This window comes from Zootoca vivipara, chromosome 12 (genome assembly GCF_965207765.1).
Source record: "Zootoca vivipara chromosome 12, rZooViv2.hap1.1, whole genome shotgun sequence".
In the NCBI taxonomy this organism is placed as follows: Eukaryota; Metazoa; Chordata; class Lepidosauria; order Squamata; family Lacertidae; genus Zootoca; species Zootoca vivipara.
Window position 1 is genome coordinate 21,743,175 of NC_142595.1, and position 20,399 is coordinate 21,763,573.

At 46.6% G+C, this 20,399-nt stretch overlaps 1 protein-coding gene across 3 annotated transcripts in view; it reads left to right on the forward strand.

Annotated features, from left to right (window-relative positions):
* ARHGAP23 (Rho GTPase activating protein 23) overlaps positions 1 to 15,791 on the forward strand; it is a 175,286-nt gene extending 159,495 nt beyond the window's left edge. For all 3 annotated transcript variants that reach the window (XM_088655239.1, XM_035135511.3, XM_035135510.3), the window contains exons 22-24: positions 1,521 to 1,614; positions 8,164 to 8,195; positions 9,549 to 15,791. In XM_088655239.1, coding sequence (XP_088511365.1) covers positions 1,521 to 1,614; positions 8,164 to 8,195; positions 9,549 to 10,745 — 1,323 coding nt within the window. In that variant the 3' untranslated portion in view covers positions 10,746 to 15,791. The remainder of the gene's footprint in view (positions 1 to 1,520; positions 1,615 to 8,163; positions 8,196 to 9,548) is intronic.
* Positions 15,792 to 20,399: the final 4,608 nt, after the last annotated feature.

Here is a 20,399-nt window from a genome sequence, read left to right on the forward strand (position 1 = left end):
GAGACACAGCGCCTGTGATACTAGACATAGTATGCAGCCATAGTGACTGCTAGCCATTGATAGCCTTGCCCTCCTCGAACTTCTCCCCTCCCCTTTAAAGCTGTCCAAGCTGCTGGTCGTCGCTGCATCTTTTGCCCATGAAATTGATAGTTCTGATAATGAGCTGGGTGGGAAAAATACTTCTTTTTGTCTATCTGGAATCTCCCACCATTTTCTTTCATTGGATGATCCCAGGATTCATGCTGATCGCAGATCTATTTACGCAGGAAAGACAGGAGGCAGGCAGTCTTTTTAAAAATGCTGAAATTGGTACGAAAGAGGTTTTGCTTGCTAAGGTGTACACATGGCACTTCTTTTGGCCCCCTGTTGCTTCTGCCAGACAGGCGTTGCTGGCTTTTGGACTCGTATGTTTATATGCATGTGTGTGTGTGTGTATATATCTTGATTTCTAGAGGTGATGAGCATACAAATACTAACTGCTCTCTCCCAGGCTGCCACCCCCTGCCCCAAATGTATGAGGGTGGTGGACGTATAGGAGGGGCCCCTCTGCCACTCTTAGCACTGGAGGGAGTCTATAGGAAAGGAAGTGCTCTTTCAGATATTTAGGGCCTAAGTCCTTTAGAGTTGTAAACATGAATGTGAGTACTTTGAATTGTGTCCATTAACGAACTGGCAACCAAGGCAGCTGTTTTAAAACTGTGGTCTAGGTTTTGTAGGCTTGAACTGTGGTGGACTGTTGAGTGGTTGGTCTTCCCTGTTTGGCCCAAGGTCAGATGAGATAATCTTTTAGTTCTTTTCAGCTTTACTCTTCTGTGGAACATTATGAGATGGGAGGAGTGGTTCTTCCCTTCCCTTTCCCCCCATTTCCCCCCAGGTATAGGAAGGAAGGAAGATAGATGAGTGGAGAGCTCCCAGTTTTCCTATACTGAAATACTGAGACCTCCACAGTGCAGCCAAACACATCAATAACAGAGTTGGCTGAGCAGAAAGAGAATTCCATAGAACACTATTAAAAATTCCTTCCAGTACCACCTTAGAGACTAACTACGTTTGTCGTTGATATGAGCTTTTGTGTGCATGTATACTTCTTCAGATACACTGAAACAGAAGTCACCAGACCCTTATATATAGTGAGAGGGTGGGGAAGGGTATTACTCAGAAGGGTGGTGGGAATGGGTGATAGGTATGGTAAACCTGTTGACGACTGTTAACGACTGCAATTTGTCTTACAAGAAAAAGCAATGGGTGAGATGGCTAAAAATAGCGTTATCATTTATAATGAGATAATAATCCAATGTCTCTCCCTGGTGTTAGGTTTGGTAATAAGTTGCAATTCAGCAACTTCTCTTTCCAGTCTATTTCTGAAATTCTTTTGTAATAAGACAGCTACTTTGAGATCTTTTATAGAATGTCCTGGGAGATTGAAGTGTTCTCCTACTGGTTTCTCTGTCTTGAACACTGTACATCTAGCAGCCAGCTTGAATCTTTTCCTCCTAACCACAAATGCATCCATTTTGCAGACCCCTGTAGATGAGCAGGAGGCCCAATCAGTGCCGAATATTGAGTACCTTCTGCCCAACATTGGGAGGACAGCAGCACCGGGGGACGCTTCAGGTGAGTGGACATTGTTTCATCCCAATGGCTGTGGAATTCCCACAGTGCAAGGATTTGACTGGTGTTTTGCAGTGTTGCCTCTCTGTAAAAGTTCTTCCCATTAGTTCCAGTATTTAAGCACAACAAGCAAAAAAAAAAGGGGGGGGGAGTCTGTCCACTTCCCTTTCACACTACACGTTTCATACATAAACCCAGATTTCATTTCTCTTAGCTTTCCCATAGGCTGTAAATTATCTTTAGCTCCTTGTTGTTGACCTGTCCATCTAACCCCATCCCTCGAGTGCACGATGCTCAACATCCCTTGCCAAAGCCATCTGCCTGCTTCTGAAAAACATTTGCGTTTGGGCAATTCCCTGACGGCAGAAAAGTCCGTGTTTGGGCATAAGCCACTGGGATTAGCTCCTTCCCTTTGAGGCTGCACTGTTAGCAACAATGTGCATCTCTTTCTCCCTGCCCTGCTTTCTCGCAATTTCATAAAATATAATGCACTGCTTGATTGGAAGAAGCTTCCAAACAGAGGTGAAACAATAAAACTGAGAAAAATCTACAACCCTATTTTAAAACATACGAAAGTTAAAATGCCAAAGCAGATTAAAATTGCCTCAACTTTTTAAGCATCCGGGTAGGTTTGTCTAAACAAGAATGTTTTTAGCAGACACCGAAAAGAGTACAATGACAGGCGCTTGGTTGATCTCAGTAGGCAGGGAGTCGCAAAGGGCAGGTGCTGCCACACTAATTGATCACATTCTTACAAATGTGGAACAGATATTAATTGGCACCTGCAGTAGTTAGTGCCAATTCCACCGATCAAAGCGGTCAAGTGGGCACGTGTTGGGTAAGGTGATATTGTAGGTAAACTGGCCCCAAGTTGTTATGGGCTTTATATGCTAACAGTGATGCCTTGAACTTGGCACAGTAGAAAATCACCAACTTGTGCAGATCTCTGAGCACAGGTGTTATATGCTGACAAGGCCTCACTCCTGTTGGCAGCTGTGCTGCTGCAGCTTCTGAATCGAGTGCAAGGGAAGCCCAAGATTCCTTGCATTGCTAGCCCAAAAATGGAAAACAAGTGAGGTCCCAGCTAAAGAAGAATGGCAACTTAAGTTGACAGAATATGCACAACTCACAGACTTAATATATAGAGTAAGAGAACAAGAACAACATACGTTTAAAGAAGATTGGAAAACGTTTATTGAATATATAGGAAATAATTGTGTACAGCTGAAAACACTGGCAGTGTTAAGATAACAGTGTAAAAAGTTTTGATGGAAGCATTAATGGAATACTGAATTGTATAGTTTTTGTAAAATGTGCAGTGATTTATGATATGTAAAATGAACCATGGAAAGGGAAGAAGGGAAGCCATTGATATCTTAAGGATGTAAAATGAGTATTTTAAATTGTTATTCAGAAAATGTAATTAAAAAATACACACACACACACACACACACACCCGCCATTGCCCGTATTACCGTAATCCCATCTTGAAGTAACCAATCCACAAACTACTGTGGCAAGGCTTTCCCGGTCCAGGAATGGTCGGAGCTGTCAAACCAGCCACAGTTGGTAAATGGCACTTGTAGCCATTGAGGCAGAGCTGGATCCAGAAGCACCCTCAAACTGCCAACCTGGGAGTGCAGCCCCATCCCAGGCTAGTCAGCTGACCAGTTTCCCCAATGTGGGAGCGACTCACCCACAGTTCCTGCGTCTTTCTGGGATTCAAGCTCAGCTTGTTTTTCCTCATCCATTTCACCTCAGCCTCCAGGCAGTGGCCCAGGGACTGCGCAGCCTCTCACGATTCAGATGTCATGGAGAAATAGAGCTGTCACCAGCATACTGATGGCACCTGGCCCAGAAACGCCGAATGACTGCTCCCAACGGCTTCATGTGCACTAGAGATGAAAGTCCCTTGTTGCACCCCATAGTGTAGCCACCAGGGGGCCAAAGGCACTCTTCCAACGCTGCTCTCTAGTCTAGGCTGTCCTGATTGGAACCATTGTAATACAGTGCCACCAATTCACATTTCCCAGATCTGGTCCAGGAGCGTGTTGTGGCCAATGACCTCAAATGCCGAAGAAAGATTAAGAAGCAGGAGCAAGATTGCACTTTCCCCTCTCTGGAAAGGGGGACCAAGGCCAGCTGAGTTCTGTAGCCAGGCCTGGAACCAGATAGGAATGAATCTGAATAATTGGTGTCCTCCAAGAATGCCGACACTATCCACCACCTCCCCCGCAAAGAGGATATTGGCAACTGGCCGATAGCTGTTCCAATCCAACAGGTCCAGAGCCAGTTTCTTTAGGAACAGTCACTGCTGCCTCTTTTCAGTGCAGCAGGGGCCACCCCCACATGCAGTGAAGCTTTGAACACACTCTGGACCCAGCCAGTCAGCCCCGCCCTCTTCTAGATTTGATAAGCCAGGAGGAACAAAGGTCGAGGGGGCATATGGTTGGATGCCCTGCCACCAGCATTGTGTCTACACCAGCTGATTGCATAAGGTGAAACTGATAGCACAGTCCTTAGAAAAAAGGCATGCATAGCCATTGTCACCTACCCTACCCCTTGGCCAGTGGCAAACAGAGCCTTTTAAGTTGGCAGAAGAGAAACCATATTTTTGGCACTGGAGGGGAATTGCTCTTGCGCTCTATCTGGAGTTGCTAACATTGATGGGAGGTATTGTTTAAGTGGGGTTTTGTTTTGTTTTTTTCTCTCTCTTTCTACTGTTTACGAACTTCCTTAACCTTTTTTTGCTGTCTTTCTCTGTTCCTTCTCTCTCTCTCTCTCTCTCTCTCTCCATCTCCTCCCTCTTCCTCCTCTTCCGTACTCCAGCGGAACTGCCGGAGCTCTAGAGCTGGTACGGTGTGGTTGTGCTCTGGTGTACATGCACTAATTCCATTGGGTGATTACGAGAGATTGGGGAAAACAGGAAAGTGGTTTTGGTTCCTTATTGGTTCTTCCACGAGCTACAACTTTGGCGTGTACCATGATGAGACAGAGGTTGAGCTCCTTACTGTTAAAAAGTCAGGAGTGAAAAATGAGGGCCACTTTATGGGCTTGTGACTTGCTTCTTAAAACCAAGCATTAGGAAAAAATCAATTTAAAATCAGTTGTGAAAATAGTTTAAAACAAAACATATCAGTAGCTTTCTAAGCTGGTGCAGAACTTTTTTTTTCCAGGCAGAAAGGAAAGGTAGTTAATTTTTATCTTTAACAGCTCCAGCAATATGTAACTTTATTTTGTTTTATTTAGTTTGCATTTATATACATTTTACTAGAACAAAAGATATCTACTCAGTATAGACAAGTCTAAAATAATATAATAGGAACAAAACTTGCTCATGCAAACAGTCTAAATCCCAAGATTTAAGTTGTCTTTCTTCTCTGCCTGATGAAGAGTTCTGTGTGATTTGAATGCCTACATATATGTTTGCACCAACTAATATTGGATCCCTGAAAATAATTGCTCCAACTGTTTTGTATTCAGTTTTTCCACTGGGAAGCAAAAGGTGTCTGCCCATAAAACTTGGATGCCGCAGCCTAGAGACCGGAAATGTTTCCTTCCCCACCTTCAGAGGTTTTGCTCTTTCAAGGACTTTGGGGTTGGGGGCAGACTCAGAGCAACTTTCCTGCCTTTCCTCACTCTCGTTATTGCCAGCCACTAATTCTATGTTGTGGGTGGGGAGGAGGCCTTGGTTGTCAAGAGTGGGCCATTGTGACCATCCATTATATTGTCTGTTGCTTTCATTGCCGCTGACGTTGCTGTGGCGGATTTTGTGTGTGATTGTGTGGAGGTGGGGGAGCTATTGCGCAAACGGCTTGGCTGGTACCGTGCCCCTACGAATTTTCTGTGGTTTTCCAGCCATTGTTCCTGCCTGTGCTCTTGCCCCATGGGGCTTGCCATCACCCACCTCTGCCCCCTGCTTCCTCTTTGCTGGATCTGCCTGGCCTGGCTTTTAATTTTATTAAACGTTGGGCGGGGGTGGTGGGGCTGCAATGCCACTACTTTGCTTTAAGTACCCCTTAAAACACCTGGGCAACATCTGCCAACCATTCTCTTAGGTGTGGCTCTCTGAGCGTGGCAATGGCTGAACAGAGGCAGAGGAGCAAATCTCTTTTTTTTAAGCTGGTTGTAAAACTCGACCCCACCACCCTCTGTTCATGACTCGCCTTCAGCTATGTGGGCTGTAAGGTATGAGCCCCACTTTCAGCTAAGGCAGATCCCCTCTAGGACAAAGGACTAAGAATTCCCAAACACAGCCTTCGTTGTACTGCGGGGCACTAATCTGGTTCATTGATTGATTTTGGGCCACTGTTTCATTTCAGTGTTGCTGCTCGAGCAGCTTCTAGTTAAAAACATCAGTTCCTTCTGCACTCCAGTGCACCTGTACTGTACATTCAGTACGAAGGGGCAGGGGAAGCATTTTGAAGCATTCCAAACAGTGCCATGTTTGCCACACGCACAGCAGTCAAGATCCTACTGATTTCAGAGCTGATTCCACCCTGGTGGCACCTGCTGTTCCGCATCCTCACAAGGGTTGAAAAAGAACAGGAGAATTTGGCATCCATCGCAATTTTTCTTTGGGAATGACTTGAGCATTTCCTTTCCTTTCTTTTGCCATTGCATCCTGTCGTGCTTTCAGAACCCATCCTCACATTGCTGCCCATGAGTGGAAAACAGGAGGACCCTGTTTCAGAATCGCTGCTCAAGGAGATGGGAGACCAGCCCTGTCCCTAATCCTGTTAACACTGAGCTCCTGATAAACTCCTCATGATCCACAGGGCCAACTCTGGCCCCCAGTCATATATTGTGGCCGCCTTGGCCACCCCTTTTTACAGTCCCAGGCAGGCCCCATATACTTGAGCGATGAGCTCATTTTGCTCTTGGTGGGTCACATGGCTTATGAATCTGGCTTCGGTCTTGCTCCTCTGGGTGGAACTGTGGCACTATCTCCTTTGGGACTAACTGCGCACGTATGTGCAAATGCCTTGGCTGTTAGGATGCTGTGCCTTCCTGCCATGTTGTTAGTGGGCCCATAGAGCAGGAGGCAGGCAGCTGTGTGTGGCGACAAGTCAGGTGTTGGTCAGATGTTCCACTGCCTCCCCCTAACCGCTCTGTGCTCAATCTGCCTTTCTACTTCACTAATTCCACTGACTTTGCTCCACTAACCTTCCTGACAGCCTTGTCACCATCACTTGAACAAATGTGCCTGATTGTAGTCCCCACATTTACAAAGCCCCCATTCATTCATTCATTCATTCATTCATTCAGGATACTCTGTGTGTTCTGGGGTGCTTGATCTGTTCTTTGTTCTTGATTTCCTCCCCTTCCCACCCCTTTTATTTTGCCACCAGTTCATTAAATTTTATTTTCCTTAAGTGAACATGAGACAAAATGAAATGCTGGCTTGTGGTCCAAGGTGGCATGTTTGTAAACACCCAGGGTCAACTTCCCTTCTCTGGACTATTATTTAACAAGAGGGAGCCCCCTGCTCCCAAACCTTCTTCAATCTTGGCCTATTTTTTAATAATAATAAAATATTATTGGTGTTTTGCTCAGAGATGTACTAGGATAAAGAAATTGGCATAGGGTCGCATGAGTCCTTCACTTTAAGACAATTTCCTCTGACAAAAAGTGATGCGACAACATTAGTTAGAAAAAAAGGTTTACCTTAGTTAGATGTCTATCGAAAGAGCCCCTGAATTTGGGGTGCCTTATCTTTTAATTTGATTTTCATATTGGGAGTGTCCTTCCACAGGACACCACCAGGGGGTGCAAATGACCTTGGTGATTGGGCCATTAACAGCCAATGCTCCGACCCACCAAAGTGCAGGCGGTGATCCTAATGAGATTGCTGAAGGGAAGAGTGAGATTCAGGAGTCCCCGAGTGCTCTGCGCACAAGTGTGTGTCTTAAGGAGCCAGTAGCCAACCAAGGAAGGGGAAGTTCAGCTCAGTGAAGTTTCAGAAGCGGCTGTGCTAATGAATACATTCACTGCAAAATACAGAGGCCCCCAGCTCTGCTAGCAGAAATGCATGGCTTGGAAACGACCTCTCGTGTTGTCAGGAAGATGAAGAAAATAAAAAAGGCTTATTAGGTTTCCATTTGGAGGGCTTCATAGATAGCCATTAGCTGAACTCAATATCCAGACTTAAGGGGAAGGTGAGCAAAGTCAGCCCTGGATGCCAAAATAGCACTTGTTGTTGCTTTGCATTGTTTTTTTACACTGGCCAGAGAGAGAGAAGCCTTTAGACCAGTGTTTCTCAACCAGTGTGCCTCCAGATGTTTTGGGACTACACTGGTTGAGAAACACTGCTTTAGACTTCCATAGTCAGAACAGAAGAAACATCTGCTGAGTCATCCCTTCTTTTTTATGGGGTGCACCTTTTGGTTTAGCTCTAATGCGCTGACTCGGGAGCATGACATACCTTCGCTGCAGGGAAGCCATGGGGACAAGTGTTCCCCCCGGCAGCCTCACAACCTACCCGCTTTCCCAACACTGCCCCATGTCTTACTGATCCTCTCCTCTCTCTCTTTCCTCTTCGTTTGTTAACAGATTCGACCAACAGTGGTTCAGCTAAATCAAAGGTAAGGCTCCTTTCTGTGTCATACCTGAGTGGGGAAGGGGAGGCGGGAAAAGATGGTTCAACTCCTCTTAAGGGGCCCCTGCACTCGCAATTTGCACTGGGGGAAAAGGGTTCCATTCTTTTCAACAGAACCCCTCTCCTTTTTTGCAATGCCATACAAGTTGTGCTTTTGGGAGGCCTGATCTGGAGGCAAAAGCCCCTATCCCCACCCCATGACATAGGTGCCAAGTTCCAGGTTGAAAAATCCGGGATCAGCAGCGCCGCGGCACCGGAAGTCGCTTCTACGCACTTCCGGACATGCGTAGAAGCGACTTCCAATGCCACTGTGCCCATTTCCAAAATGTCCGCAGTGCCAGAAGTCGCTTCTACGCATGTCTGGAAGTGCATAGAAGCGCTGCGAACATTTTGGAAATAGGACTTCCCATAGGACTTCCAATGCTGGTGCGGCACCAGAAGAACATGGCTGCCAGCAGGAACTCCCTAATTCGGGGGTATTCGGGGTATTTTGCCATTTGGGACACCTGTGGGAAACAGTAAGAAAATACAGGTTTTCCTGGGGAAAACGGGGTACTTGGCAGCTATGCCCCATGACTGATCCGGTCCCCCACTCGACTAGTTTGTAAGGCGGGGGGGGGAGGGGAGAGAACCATACTTGCAAGGGCACATCTACAGGTAAGGTCATGCATTTCTTGGCCCATAGGTTGTGTGACTCACCCAGGTACTGTAGCATCTCCCAGTGATATCTGACTTTCCCGTTTTATACTTACTGCCAGGGCAAATGTAAAAGCACTTGTGAGGATTGTGAATCTGCATTAATGATACTGAATATGATGCTCTCTGTTAGGGCATGTAAACAGATCAGTGATTTAAGGGGTTATTATCGCAGGGTTGACCAGTCTTGTAACTCAGGGGTTCCCTAACCATGCTCTGAGGGACCGTGGTTTTCATTCAAGTGGTCCACAGCACGTCCCCATTAAATATTCCTATTGTTTTTTTTAAGAAATTACTTGCGTTTTTCTCCCTTTTGTTTCTTTCATCATATTACAGTTTGATTTCTGTGCAGCGCAAATCGGAACACAATAACATGCAATGTAAGAAGTAAAAGAAGAAATGCAAATAGAATTAGAAATAATATAGCATCAGGCACAGGACATGGCAATTGCTACCAAAGGCAGAAAAATCATGAAGTGGTCCGCGCCAAGACCAGCAGCAGCAAATTTCAAATGATTGGGGGGGGGGGCGAAGTTTGGGTACCACAAAGCCTGAACATTTCTACCTTGCCTCTGCTTTGGACAGCTTTCCCCAGGCATAACTCTCTCTCTCTCCCTCCCCACCCCTTTTGCCCTTGCTGCAGGCTTCGTGGGGCTCCCGGAAGGAGCACTATCACAAGGAGATGCTTGCCATCTCCTTCATCTCAGCTGTCAACCGCAAGAGGAAGAAGCGGAGAGAGGCCAAGCGTTTCGGGAGCAGCACAGACGACGACTCTGAGCACGAGTCGGCCGCCAAACCAGCCGCCAAGAGAGACGAGGAGGAGGTGGGGGCAGAGGAGGAACCGAGAGAGGCAGAGGGGCTTGGGAGCAGCAACAGCAGCGGCAGCAGAGGTCCAGAGCCTGGTGGGCAGAGTGGCCCAGAGGGCTCTGTGAAGCTCGAAGTAGAGTTGGAAGAAAGGAAGAAGGCAGCACCTCGGGGAAGCCCAGAACCGGCCCACGATGCCCGCTCCATCGTGTCGGGTTACTCCACCCTGTCCACCATCGACCGCAGCCTGTGCTCCGAGGTGCAGTCCGTAGCAGAGAGCCGTGGGGAGGAGGCAGACGATGAACGGAGTGAGTTTAGCCACGTGGAAACGGACACCGAGAACGGTTTTGTGCCGGGGCAGGCCGGGATGGTCCTGAAAGGAGCTGGGTTGGAGGCAGCGGCAGGAGGCGGAGCTGCCGCAGCCGACAAAGCGTTCCACAGCCGAGCCTCCTTCAGCTCCCACCGCCTCATGCAGTGCGACACCCTGGCCCGGCGCAAGCTCTCACGGCCCCGCTATAGCAGCGAGGCCTCCTCCAAAGGCAGCACGGAAGCCCCGAGCTCCAGCTCGCCGGGGAGTCAGGAGTCACTGCAGCCCACGGGGGCCGCCGAGGCCCACAGCCGGCCTTCCCTCACAGAGCAGCTGCGCCTCCGCTTCCGCGGCTCGGCTGATGACATGCTGGCAGTGCGGCTGCGCAAACCGCACTCACCCGAGACACGGCGCAAGAGGAACAGCTGGCGGCGCCACACGGTGGTGGTGCCCGGCGGCCTCAAGGACCTCAACTACAACGAGTGGGAGGATCAGCATGTTTTGGGGGGCCCCGAGGCCCGTCCGCTGGATGCCACCAGCAGAGCTCCCCTCCGGGACAACAAAGACTCTGGGCTCTCCAGCCTGGAGTCGACGAAAGCTCGGCCTTCCTCGTCTGCGCTGGGGAGTGCGGTTGCTCCCGGTGGCGAGCAGCAGCACCACAAGGCCGGCTCTGAAGGGCGCTCAGCTCCCCGACGCACAGCTTCCTTGCGCTTCCACCAGTGCCTCTAGGGGGCAGGTGGGGGAAGCCCCTGGTTGGAGCAGCAGGGGAGGAACCCTTGCTTGGCCATGCCAGCAGCCTCAAACTTCAGTGGAGCAAGAGTTTCTTCCCTGCCCCAGCCTCGCTTTCTGACCCCCTTCCCCCTGGTCTTAATTTAATGACTCTCCTGTTTTGTTACTTGTTAATTTATTTATTCCCCTTCCCTCCCCAGGGTGGCAGTTGGAGAAAAGGAGGCGGGTGAAACGAGGGAAGGGGCTGTTTGGCTAGCCCATAGGAAGCTCTTGCCTTGGTTTTGCTGCTGGGAGGCTGCCTGGGGCAATGGGGGTGGCCAGCCCCCATTCCTGCTTGGAATAGCTTCTCTGGCTCCAGGGTGCTGGTCTGCAGGTTGGCTTTCAGGGCATGTGTGTGAAGGAGAAGGCAGGCGGGAGGTTGTTCAGCAGGAGCCACTCCCTGCCCTTCTCTGCCTTGTTGGCCGCCCCACATTTTGCCTCTTTCCCGAGGAAGTTCTTGGGAAGCCAGATCAGAAATGCTCATGGTGACCAGCTCATTCTTCCCCTTGACCACTGCCAAAGTTCTGCCGCTGATCAAGCCCCTGCTCCAATGCCATTCTGCCTCCGAGTCCTCCTTCCCAGGGCACAAGAATGCCTCGATCTTGGGGCCCCCTGAATAGGTCCCTTTAAAAGAAAGAAAAAAAGCCACCCCACTGCTCCCTCTGTGCCTTCTCCCAAGATGAGCAGGTGAGCAACCAGCTCCCCAGTTTCCCACCTCCCTTGGCTTGGCCTTTGCAACACCCCTGCAGAGTTGGCTAGACCCCCTTCAGTTGCAGCACTTGTGCCCTGTGGGCATGGGGTGGACTTGGCCCTGCACTTGGAAGTTGCCCGTGGAGAAACCAAAAATGACAGAGCCAGAAACGCCCTTTCTAGAGGCATGCGGCTTTTTCCACGCTGCTCTCCTCCTGCTTTAAGTGGCACCATCCCGTTTCCTCCCCCACCACAAAAGCCACAAGGAGTCTTGTGGTCTCTTGAAAGTTCCAACCAATTCACTGCTAGTCTTCAAAGTGCCAGAAAATTCATGGTCTTTGGGTTGCTTTTTTTTACCACAACAGGCTCCCATGGTGACCCCTCTTGGCAAAAAAGTAAGAATCAGAAGGAGCCTGTGGAACATCTGGGTTCACCTTTGGGATTAGACCTGTCCTTTGCCCTTCCTACCTATGGGTTTCATGCTGCCTGAAGCCTTACAGGATGCTGCCTTGCACTGTCGGCGTTTGTGAACCTTTATACAACTTAGCTCTCCCTCTGCCACTGAGAACGTGGGTGGGGGGAAAGTCCCGATTGCCTACCTGTGTCTCTGCCCGACTCCTTGCCACTCTTCTCTTGTGACAGTTTGTACAAACCACAAGGAAAAATACAGTGGCTTCGGGAGTTGATCAGCCAAGTACTACCTATGTTGGGTACAGTTCAGGGATGCAGTTGTTTGGAGAGTAGAGGATAAAGACCGTTAGTGTAAATGGGAAGTTGTCTGGCTGCTTTTATGAACTTGTAACATTTCCCAGTAACTTTTGGTGCTAAAGAGGATGTGGAGCACCTACTTGCTGCCTATGTGGAGGATTTCTAACGTAAATCCTTTCTATGTAGATTGTTCCGCTCACACTCAAATCTACCGTGACATGCCCCCCCCAAAAAAAACCTGCAGTGCAGAGAGGCAAGTGATAAGGCTGAGTGTGGGCCTTGTGTGAGTTGTATTGTGGGTGAGAAGGATGGACATCAGGTACGGAGGACAAGCACAGCTGGTTCCCTCCCTCCAATGCCCTGTGCAGGTATGCCAGTTAAGAGAGTCTGAGAGATTCCTTCATTCCCATGATAACATATGTTGGGATTCCATTCCAGCCTTTGTTCCAGCAACAGCTGAAATGCCATAATCCTACCATCCTGTGCTATGCAGTTGCCCTCCAAAATACACACAAACTTTATTTGATTCTTGCTGGTGCTACATTTCTTCTTGGCAATGTCTTCCCCTCCTTAGTTTTCTCAGTATGTTGGGACAGAAGTGAACCAAGAGTGCCACTTGTTTCTGTGTTGCAGATTAGGGCAGATACTCATCCTTCCTGCCCATATAATTTTTTTTTTCATTTCCTTCAAGATGAGAGGCCTCTTACAGATTTGCTTTCACCTTGTGGTGTAAAATGTTCCTTCTAGTCCCTGATCTTTGTAGAATCTCATTTGTCTATATGGCATGAGAGAGAAACCGGAGTGGCTCTTTTAGCGAGTAAATAGGCAAGGTGCTATTTTAATATGTGAATGCTCTATGGTGAAGTGTAGGAGCTGCCTCTGCAGAAAAAAGCTGCAGAGTCAGAAAACAGCCTCACCAAGATAGTGGCTTTTCACTGTTGCACCCAAGCTGTAGCAGAAGCACCATTTCCAGCGCCCATGAAGTTTGGTGGGTGGGTTTTGAGCAAATTGCTGCATGCCAGCCTTACCTACTTGCCAGTGGTGTTAGCAGGCTTAACTGCGATTTTGAGCTCCTTTAGAGGGCGAGGCAGCATTCAAATGTGTTGGCAGACGCTGGATTTCATCATTTGGAGGGTGCATTTAGATAGCCATCCTCATCATTGCAGGATGAAAGGCAAACATTGCTATCATAATGTTTCTAGTCTCCATAGCAACTTCTCACTGCTTGTATATGTCTGCAGGCAAAATAACCTTGAAGTTTGCTACAAGAGCGTTATCTTGCCCTGCCTGTGATGAGATCAGGGCAGCGTGTGCCATTCCTTTCCCTGCTTATTCACACAGCAGCCTTGTTAGGTAGGTTAGCCTGCTTCAGATGATCTTGCCAGGCTTCATAAACCATGAAGCACTCCTTCCTCGGCCGGCTCTTCCTCTTCCTCCTCCTCTTCCTCCTCTTTAACACTGGCTTTAGTGCTTTATTCCTGACTTGCATTGAGCCAAGGTTCATTGTTAACACCAGAGCCAGGGATGTTTGGCTGCACATCAGTTAACAAATCATGATGAGAAACTGAAGCCTATGCAGAGGGGAGGGAAGACAGCTTGTCTGAACCAAGCCAGTAACTGGCCCAAGTTTATCCAGCAAGCTGTTTTGGCTGAGTGGGGATTTCAACTCTGCTCTCCCAAGTCTTCACTTTAGCTCTAAAGGGTAGGGTAGTTCATGCATATTCATGTTTTAATGAGTGCAACATTAAGGTAGTGATGTGTGTACCAATGAGCCATTGTGGAACAAGTTGCCAGATATCAATCCAAGGCTAGGGTGTTTGGGTGGAGCCGATTCACAGCTGCAGCTTTTGAGTTTGGATCAGAAATTAAGTGCTGGCTATATGAGAGGAATCTGACCTGTAAGCGCTAGCAGTGTGCAAATTCTGTATGTGTCATAGGTGCAAATACTTTGGTGTGGGGTTCAAGGCACAGATGGCTTGGTAATCACCAACAATGATTATTTAAAAATCTAGTTTGTGTCCAAAGTGCTTTATATTCTGTACCTTCATAACCACCCTTATAATTACTTCTGAGAAGGTAGTGATTGTAGAGCAGCACAGGCAAAACCTGGTGGAATTCCACCATGAATTGTGCTGTTTACCTTGACACCAGGACTCAAAATATCTGGCCTGTAGGATCACAGTTTACTCCTTGTGCTTCCAGACCTGCTGTTCTCATTATTCAATTCCCACACCATGTATGCAGCAGCTACATGTACTACATAGTCCATGATGCAGCACAACTCAGAGTAATAGACTCATTCACAAGGGCATCTGGGGGCTACCTAATGTTAAAAATGTGCACCAGAGTATAGAGGAGACTAGCAAAAGCCATGCAGATTCCTGTACACTTTCTGCTCAAATTTAGCAAATTGCTTCCACCAAAAGTGCATACCAAACTTTGTCCACTAGTTCCATTTTGGGTAGAATCAGGCTGCAACCTTGGATGTAATCCTAAATGAGATGTGGCATGCTGAGAGTGGCAGGCTTGGATCTGGAAATGGAACCCTGCTGGAATTCTTACATTTGTAGTTTCCCTCTCATTTGGAATGGACTCTGTTTTTTGCTCTTGTTTTGAAAACCATAGAATTCTCTATACTAGAGCAGAGAGACTGTCACAACTGGAGATTTTATCTACGTGCTGTAGTGTCCTTTTGGTCTGGCAATGGTTGCAGTGTTGGCCTCAAGTATCTGGTAGATGCAGAGTATAAAAAAATTATATACCTGACTGCTTTAAAATGTCTATATGAGTTTTAGAACTTCAGAAACTCATCAGGCACATTGATGACCACTTTTGCCTGAAATGTGAAGGTTACATAGGCTCAAACTCTGTCAAATTGCTGATTGGTTTCTGCAATTGGAAGTGAGTGGTGATTATTAGCGCTTGCGCCCTCCAGCACTGACATGCTAATGGATTCTGTGGAGTTTCAACAAAGGGGGATTTTTCATAAGACAAATTCCAAAAAAGACTTAAAAGGACAGAAATGTTGTTCATGCTGATAGGGACATAAAACAACTGTAACACAAAACACCAAAAAATGGAAATGCCTATGATTTGTGATACAATTGAATTAGCCACAAATGTGCTGTGTGCTCCACACTCCGCATTTTCTAATGCACATCTTACAGCCATTCCATTGAGGCCTTGAAAAGGGGTGTGTAGAGATGTGGAATTTAAAACTTAGCAAAGCTAAACTGTTTGCTACACTGTTATGCATTGTTCTTTTATGCAAATATTTGCTGTAAAGTTTTATTTTTCACTTTATTTTGTAAATAACCTTTAAATGTGTAACATATGATAAAAAGAGTTTATAAGGATTTTTTTTTAAATGAAGACTCTTTTGTTTTGCTCCTTTAAAAAACCCAGTTATATTGACAGTGTTGATTTTTTTAAAAGCGCCTGCCTGCCTGCATGGTTTGTCCCTCTTCCCACCATCACTGTGTTGTACAATGTCAGACATATATATATATGGTCAAACGAAATAACTGAAGAAACCCAAACTCTGCTTTGAGGACCTCCTCAGAATTACAGTGATATACATATTGGAAATAAACTGGCTTATTCAGAGAACGTTTGCTCACCATTTTTTTCCTTTCCAAAACAAAGAACCATAACCTGAAGGCCCTTTTCGGCCTGAGAGCCACATGTCCCAAGTAGGTGGGGCTAGAGACAGAAAGCAGATGGAAGAGGCAGGTGTGACTTTCCTTTGGACACTAGGCTGCATTCTAGCCATGCAAAGAACAAGATGCATGTGCATCTACACAAACACGCCATCATCTAGGTATGAAAGCAACACCAGCAAAAAAACTCTAGGAAGGCTGCTGAGAAGTGTGGCTTGTGGAGAAGCCTGTGGGGCTGCATTTAACCCACCAGGGCCTGATTTTGTCCACCCGTGCTCTAGAATACACAGTACACTTCACTTGGCCTGCTACCATGCTCCACAAGTACACAGAGCCTGCATGGGGAGTGGGGAGAAGAGCTCTTTCTCACAGTCCGTTAATTTCGCAAATACCAAACAGCACATAGCTGCCAAGTTTGCTTTTTAAGGAATGGATTTGAAACAAAGCTTTAAGAAAAGAAGTGTCACGGGAAGGGGGGAAGAGTATTTTATTAAAGTCAGACACTCTGATAGGAAACAAAACAAAAAAGGGGGGAAATTAAAAAAAGCAACCTTCATTTGGAATTTTTGACTAACAATGATCACATTTGTCACAGAAGAAAACATGGCATCCATAGAATTTATACATAGAACTCTACCTACAGATAGCAGCAAAAAGATTTACAAAAGTTACAGATTTTTTTTAGAACTGTTGCTTTCTTTTATAACCAGTTTTGGTGTGGTGTCATTTATAGCGTTGGTTTTTGTTTTTGTTTTCTTTAAAAAAATCAGTTCACAATAAAATCCATGCGAAGAGACACACAACATCATCATCAGTCCTCCCTACACAGTGCCTAAAGGTTTCACTCTCTCTTTTATTTTTATCATATATATATATATATATTAAAAAACCCTTTATTATTATTTTTTCTTAAAAAAAAAATCTGAAAACAACAACCAGACAAGTAAAGCGAGGCTCGTGGCATGCAGTGGTGATTGTTTTCCCCAAAAACACACACAGACACACTCACTCACTCAATCAATAATACATGCATAGTTTGGTGCTTTATAATTTATGCCTTTGGAAAAAAAGTTCAAAACCTTTTTCAAAAAATAAAAAGGAATTGTGGCACAATTGTTGCTCACACAGCAGTTGGATGATGCCATGACAATCTCTCTCTCTCTCTCTCTCTCTCTCTCTCTCTCTCTCTCTCTCTCTCTCTCTCTCTCACACACACACACACACACACACACAAAAGTGCAGCAACACACAATGAAAGGACAAATGTGCTTCAGACAAGGAAAATGGATGGAACTTAAAAGGGAATGGGTTCATGAAACCACTGTCTCCCTAACATCGTCCCTTTTTTGTCCTATATTTCATTGGTCTTTGATTTGTGACAGTGTGTCCCATGTTGCAAGCCTAGGGCGATGCAAAACACTTTTTGCTGATAAGGCAGAAAATCAAGATGATTTCCCGTCGCCCCCTCCAAATATTCATCAAAGTGGGAAGGCATTCTCCTGCACAAGGCTCGCTTGACATAGCACCTCTTCACTTTAATGGTGCTCTGTCTCTCACAGCTATTCTTATTAGGGACAAAAGGCTATCACTGCACCTTACCACACGATAAGGCTAGCCCATGCCCATGTATGCGCCATTCCCTGCATATGGTAGTCTGCACATCGCTATGCGCACAGGCATAGCAACATGCATCTTCACTTGCTCAGAGTACAAAACAATGGGTTCTCCAAGGAGCTCTGCATGGATCCTAGGGTTGTGTTCAACAAAGTCACCCCAATAGTGGAAGGACTCCCACCTGTCCAAGGCAATTTCCTCTCCCTCTCTTCTCCCTGAATATCCCCTAAGCTCCTCCCCCAATCTGCTCCAGAGGGTCGAGGAAAACTCCAGAACAGATTTGTGGGGGGAGGCATTGGAAGAGGGGGAGAGGAAGCCCAATTGAACAAGCAGTTCTTATGCTAGTGGAGTTATTGGGAACATTTGGTTTCCCCACACATTGCTGAACTCCCAACTCCCATAGCCTGGGTTGATAGGAGCTGGAGTTCAGCAACATCGGGGGGGGGGGCAAAGATTCCCCACACCTGCGTTAACATGATAACTTTGTTGGATACAACCCCTTTGTGATCAAGTGCAGCCCCAACTGAGCTTTGGCAAGGCTGCATCATCAGATAATCCAAGACCTGTAAGGCTAAAGAAGGTGAAAACAATGCATTCAGAATGACTGTAAAAGCTATTGCCAGAAAAACAGCATTCTCTCTCCCTTTTCCACATCAACATAGCAGGGATCTAACAAATGCTAACACTTAACATCAACTGAGCAGTTACAACCTCTGTGCATCATGGGCAAAATGTGTGGGAGCATTTTCCGCTTCTCTGTTCTCCTGTAATTTGGGTACTCATTTAAAAAGTTTGTATTTTTTCTACCCTTTAGTACTCACTCTCACTCAGCACTTAAGTATGTGTTGGGTAGAGATTTTGATTCATGCTATGACCATGTGTGTAGGCCTAGCAGATGAGGGCTGTATTGGCTTCCCATCACTTTGAGTCTGAATTTCCTTGTGTCCTGGTGATTATGTGCATTGACTAAAAGCACAAAAAGGATTTCCCTGCAGCAAGCTGTGCATGCACTGCCCAAAATAAATTACAGAAATTCTCCAGATTAAATCTGAAGAGAGGTGGAGCAGAAGGCAGGAGTGCAGAGAGCCCGCGGAGCAGTAACCGACTGAAATGAGGGGAAATCTACTAATCCCTTAGTCAGAGCAGCTGTGGTTAAGTGAGCAGAGAAAATGCTGAATTTCCCTCTCCTTCCAATGCATATTGATGGGTGAACAGGGGTTTCTACATCCACATTATTGAGTGTGAGTAAATAAGCCAGAGCCGGCAGATGATGACACTTAATCCAGATTAACTGTAGCAGAATCTGAGTGATCCAATGCTGTAAGGGCTCTCAAGCCTACAGTACCATCTGTGCTCTAAAACCGTCTGTGCTTTAGATTTTGCAACTCTGCAGAAGTAGCAATGCCTCCGATGCATCCCTGCTTGTGAAGTGTATCTCCACTTTTGAACTAAAGCGATTGATCGTTTTTTCTCCCAGTCCCTTGGATTCTTACCCAGTATTCCTGTTCTGCAGATGAAATGGCTGTTTACTTATTACAGCCTCCCCTTCATATGCTACTCTCCAGACATTTTGGACTACAACTTCCACCAGCCCCAGCCAGCATGGCTGTGTTGGAAGGTGTAGTCTGAAGTATCTGGTGAGAATCAGATTGAGGAAGTCTGCCTAAGAGGTGTTTGGCCACCTCAAGCTACTCCTTATTGTTTGCAGTGAGTGCATAGCTATTTGGAAATTGGTCTTACTCCAGAATCAGGCCTGTGCGTGTGCCTTAAACAAGCATCCCTTCTCTTCTGAAGCCTCACAGAACAGACATTGTAAGGGCAATTCTACACACTTTTTTCTACCTCTTTAACTGCCACGGAGTCCTCCCCAGAATCCTATAAGATAGCCTGCTGAGCTACTAAGAATTCTGCATGAAAGATCCCTAACCTGTCTCAAAGAACAGGGTTCCCTGGGGAGGGGAAAGGCCTTTAAACCCTCAAGGCAAACACCAACACAACAATTCCCAAGGCAACTCACACTTTGCCAGAAAGGAGGAAATGCATTCACGCAAAAGAGGAGACGGATTTTCACAAAAATGTGCATGTGTGGATATAAATTTAGAAACAGCTGTCATAATTTCAAATAGAAATGCAAAGCATCTCACCATGATGGGGAAATCTGTGACCAGGTGGCCTGCTCTCTCTCCTCTCCTCTCCTCTCCTCTCCAGGCAGCAACTGAGGATGGGCAACTTTTAGGCGCCTGCTTGCTCTCCCTTGCAAGGATTCTTTACCTTTAAACCCGACTTGGATGCAACTGCCCTGTAAGTAGAGGACTCCTCCCAACGCTGTGTAGAGTAGGCCATCCTACTGGGGTGGGGAAGCCAGTTATGAAGCGGACACGCCTTTAAAGCCCCTGGTCAGTAGCTCAAAACCCTACCTCCCCTCCCCTCCCCTGCTTTGCCAGGCCTTGGTCCCTCTGGGCTGCAAAACAAGAGAATTCTCACGGAGAAAGATGCAATGGGATAATGGACTCTGCCGGCTCCATTCACGCCAGTGATGGACATAGAGAGGGAATATGAAAGTAACAGACAATCAGAAACAGACAATAGCAAGCCCCAGAGATGGAATGTTAGCTTTGCGGAAGGGTTTCTAAACTCTGAAAGGCACAGCCCAGCAGGGAACGACTCTGGCATGAGCCCCATAGTCGGGATTGGAGCTGCCCAAGAGCAAAACGCTTCCCCATGGATCGTGGCCTCTAGCTTTATTTTGCATCATCATCACCCCCACCACCTTTGATAGTTTCTAAAAGTACAAAGAGATACGTACATAATTTAATCAGGGGAAAAAACACACACCATTCTTCCTCCCCCCTAAATATACTAGACACAACAAGGATTTCTTTTTCTTTTTTCCTCAATATTTATATATATATATTTATATTACGTATATTATATATATATAATA